At 45.8% G+C, this 3,227-nt stretch overlaps 1 protein-coding gene across 2 annotated transcripts in view; it reads right to left on the minus strand.

Moving 5' to 3' along the window:
• LOC127004485 (longitudinals lacking protein-like) overlaps window positions 1-2,245 on the minus strand; it is a 61,731-nt gene extending 59,486 nt beyond the window's left edge. The window contains exon 1 of one of the 2 annotated variants that reach the window (XM_050872256.1): window positions 984-1,979. In XM_050872256.1, coding sequence (XP_050728213.1) covers window positions 984-1,026 — 43 coding nt within the window. In that variant the 5' untranslated portion in view covers window positions 1,027-1,979. Of the gene's footprint in view, window positions 1-983 lie in introns of both variants that reach the window. The other variant, XM_050872255.1, reaches the window with a different exon arrangement.
• Window positions 2,246-3,227: the final 982 nt, after the last annotated feature.

Here is a 3,227-nt window from a genome sequence, read left to right on the forward strand (position 1 = left end):
CTCCGGGAACCATCAAGTCGAGTGGCACTGCTGTATCGAAGGGAATGATAGATCTCCTGTAGCGACGATCTTTACATGTTTTCATCTGCCTCCACTTGGAAACACTTGCGATATAAAAGTTCCACCACACTTACTCCAAAATAATGACGGCGAGTGTTTGCCTAACGGACGCCACTAAACTCGTGTTTTTTTATTACATTATCAATGTCTTTCATTCCGTGTTTGAGAAAATTTTACACCGAGAACCAGTATTACACAAGTTATGCTTTGCTGCCACGGGTGAAAGCAAGTTGTGTAACTTGACTGAAAATGTTTGCTTTGAAAAAGTAACACTTCAAATATTTATGACTAAACACAAGAAAACTTTTCTGAGGAGCATGACACTTTTTTTTTAAACTTGTGACCACAACACCACAGAGCTTGTGTCTAATCCACATCAAGATAGCAAAATAAAGACTAAAGGATTCTACAAAGCCATATCTGATGCCATGCTTACCTATATAGAATCATGAAGAATAAGTCTTGGCAATAAAAACAGTAAGTCTGAGGGGCCGACTATTGGCAATGACCGTTGACTAGTTATGCTTGAGAATGAAAGAGTAAAGAAACTTGTGTACTTTCACGTTACCTTGGTCTTCTAGCACTGGGGACTCAAGACCTTGGGAAGGTGAACTTGTTTGAAGCTAAGGTTCATATATACACTAAAGGTAAAAATCACTGAGTTGCTTTGCAAAGTTAATACTCTCTGAAATGAAAGGTACTGAGTTAACTTTTCTACAAAGAGTACTGCCAGGAAACACACCACACTCACTTTCACAATTGCCACCTCTTTCTCATCATGGCCTGGTATCACTTCATGACTGCTATCATGTTTCCACTAACTCAAGAACTTCACCTTCAGCTTTGTCTGTCAATATTCTAGCAATTCTAAGGAAATGAAGAGTATGAGAGACTATTTGTACCAAATTAAAAAATACAAGTACCTGTAATGCCAATGGGTAATGAATCACTAGCAGCAGAAAGCATCAAGCACTCTTCTGTAGGGCAGACGTCCCTCCACCAACACCAAAACTTGAAGAAACTGGTATAATTCTTGAGGGGGCAACGGTAACCCACAGTGTCAGGTGGAGTTCACTGGTAAGTTGTTTGATCAAGTGATCATACTATCATGAGCTTTCTGTAACATCATGGTGCATGAGAGTATTCATAACACAAAGTTTTCGCTCACTAAACTATGAAGAACTGACACAAAATGTACACCACTTCTGCACAATATCCATCGGAATAAACTCAGTAACTAGGGGAATGTGAGACACTGCGATAGAAACCCACTAGAGCACAAGTTGTCACTGAGGTGGTCGCGGGAGCGAGAGCGGTGCAGCAAGCATCCCCCTGGACTAGTGGGCAGCGGGGGACTGGCTGACGGCGGTGGGGAGCGCGGCCTCACTGTAGTGCTGGCACAGATACCACTCACACTCTGCTTGGCTGGCAGCCTGCCTGTGTGCTGCCTCCTCCTCACTCTCACACTTCTTGTCACCTCCACTCAGCAATCAATACAAGCACAGCACTGTCTGCTTGCAGGAGGCAGAGAGGGCCTCCCAGGAGAGCCACGAGTGCTCGGTGCAGGTGGTAGGAGAGTTGTGGATATTGTGAGCGCGAGTACGTACTGTGAGTGCGAGACACCTGGTAGCGGACGCATGCAGTAGCACCACCACCAGCAGCGAGCTCGGCGCGGCACTACTCACCTTGGCCGCTGCAACACTGCAGCACTAGTGCCGCGTCCACCGCCTCACAGTATCTCTGCACGCAAAATACTACGCTCAACCCGCGCCAACACCGCGTTACCTGCCTTCGCCATCACCGCGCAAGCACGCCGACCATCGCTTCTGCTCCGCCTGATGAATGCAACTTCAACCACCGCCACCCTAACATGACTGGGCTCGTCAACTCTACCTCGCCGGGTCGGGCTCCTCAAGACTTCCTGAGTCCCTCTCTATACGGCGTTTCTACCATATAACTACGACACGCATTTAATGCCTAGAATACTCACAGACACGCCGGTACATTATAAAGGTTAGGGGAACATTGCATTGTGAGGAATTCCTGCAAACCATCGGCTCCTTCACCCAGCAACATCTCTCCTGCAGACTCTCCCATATTATTCCCTATAAATGGAACAATAAAGACAAAAGACGATCGCCGAACTCCCCTACAGCATAACTGGAAACCCCTTATGTAGCACCCGAACGTAATAATTTGGATTTTTATGTTCGCTGAAAATGTAAATATGGATCGGGGTCGTTTCCCTATTTCGTACCCTAGAATATACACACTCATCTTCCCGAGTCTCCGCAAGAAAGAACACTTACCCCACGGCTCCGTGGCAGACGTTACCTTCGTGGGGCCAGGGTTCCTTAGCGTCAGTGATGTACAGCTGACAGTCCTTAAATCTTGAAAAATAGACGAAGCTACAAGGTTGAGCAACGCCACCGAACCGTGTAGAGGCCTATCATTGCTCCCTGCCTAAACTTAAACAATTTTGTAAAAGTTTATATCATACATGAGCAGTCAAATTGTTAAGGAACACATGATCTTTATATAAGCTCCAGGTATATAACTAGCTGCAAGTACGTTACGCCGATCCTCATAAGAAAATACGAAGAAATGTAAACCTTGGCAGCCCCCTCCATAGAGGCCTGGACCCAGTGTACCAGGTGGCAGGAAGGAAAACATTAAACATTTACTTCATGGTTTTCTGACGTATAACAGACATAGTTCAACATATATTAGCATATGTAATATTAACTATGCTTCGGACTATAAAACAATATGGGTGTTTCCTTCTAGAGAAGAAAACACGGGCGTGAAAGTTATTCCGGCGGGGACTAGCTTGCAACTCCTATATGTCAACATCCGCGTATGGGCTACACGTGGTGACCAGACGGGGAATTATGGCTTGCTATGGGGCCGAGTTGCCAAACCTCAAGGCGGTGGATTTCGAGGCGGAGAAACTTTCCTTCAGAGTTCAGCAAGCAAAGGAGGGGAGAATCGTCTTTGGTTTTGCAACACTGAGCACGACGTGTGATCGATATCCACCCCGTTAAGAGGCGAGTGGAGATGTCTTAGATCTGGGGAACCGAGCGACAGACACGGAGTTCCTTATACTAATGATGTAATTAATAAGGGAGAATGTAAAGCATAACTGCACATACATGAATCAGCCACTG

This window comes from Eriocheir sinensis, chromosome 28 (assembly GCF_024679095.1).
Source record: "Eriocheir sinensis breed Jianghai 21 chromosome 28, ASM2467909v1, whole genome shotgun sequence".
NCBI lineage: Eukaryota > Metazoa > Arthropoda > Malacostraca > Decapoda > Varunidae > Eriocheir > Eriocheir sinensis.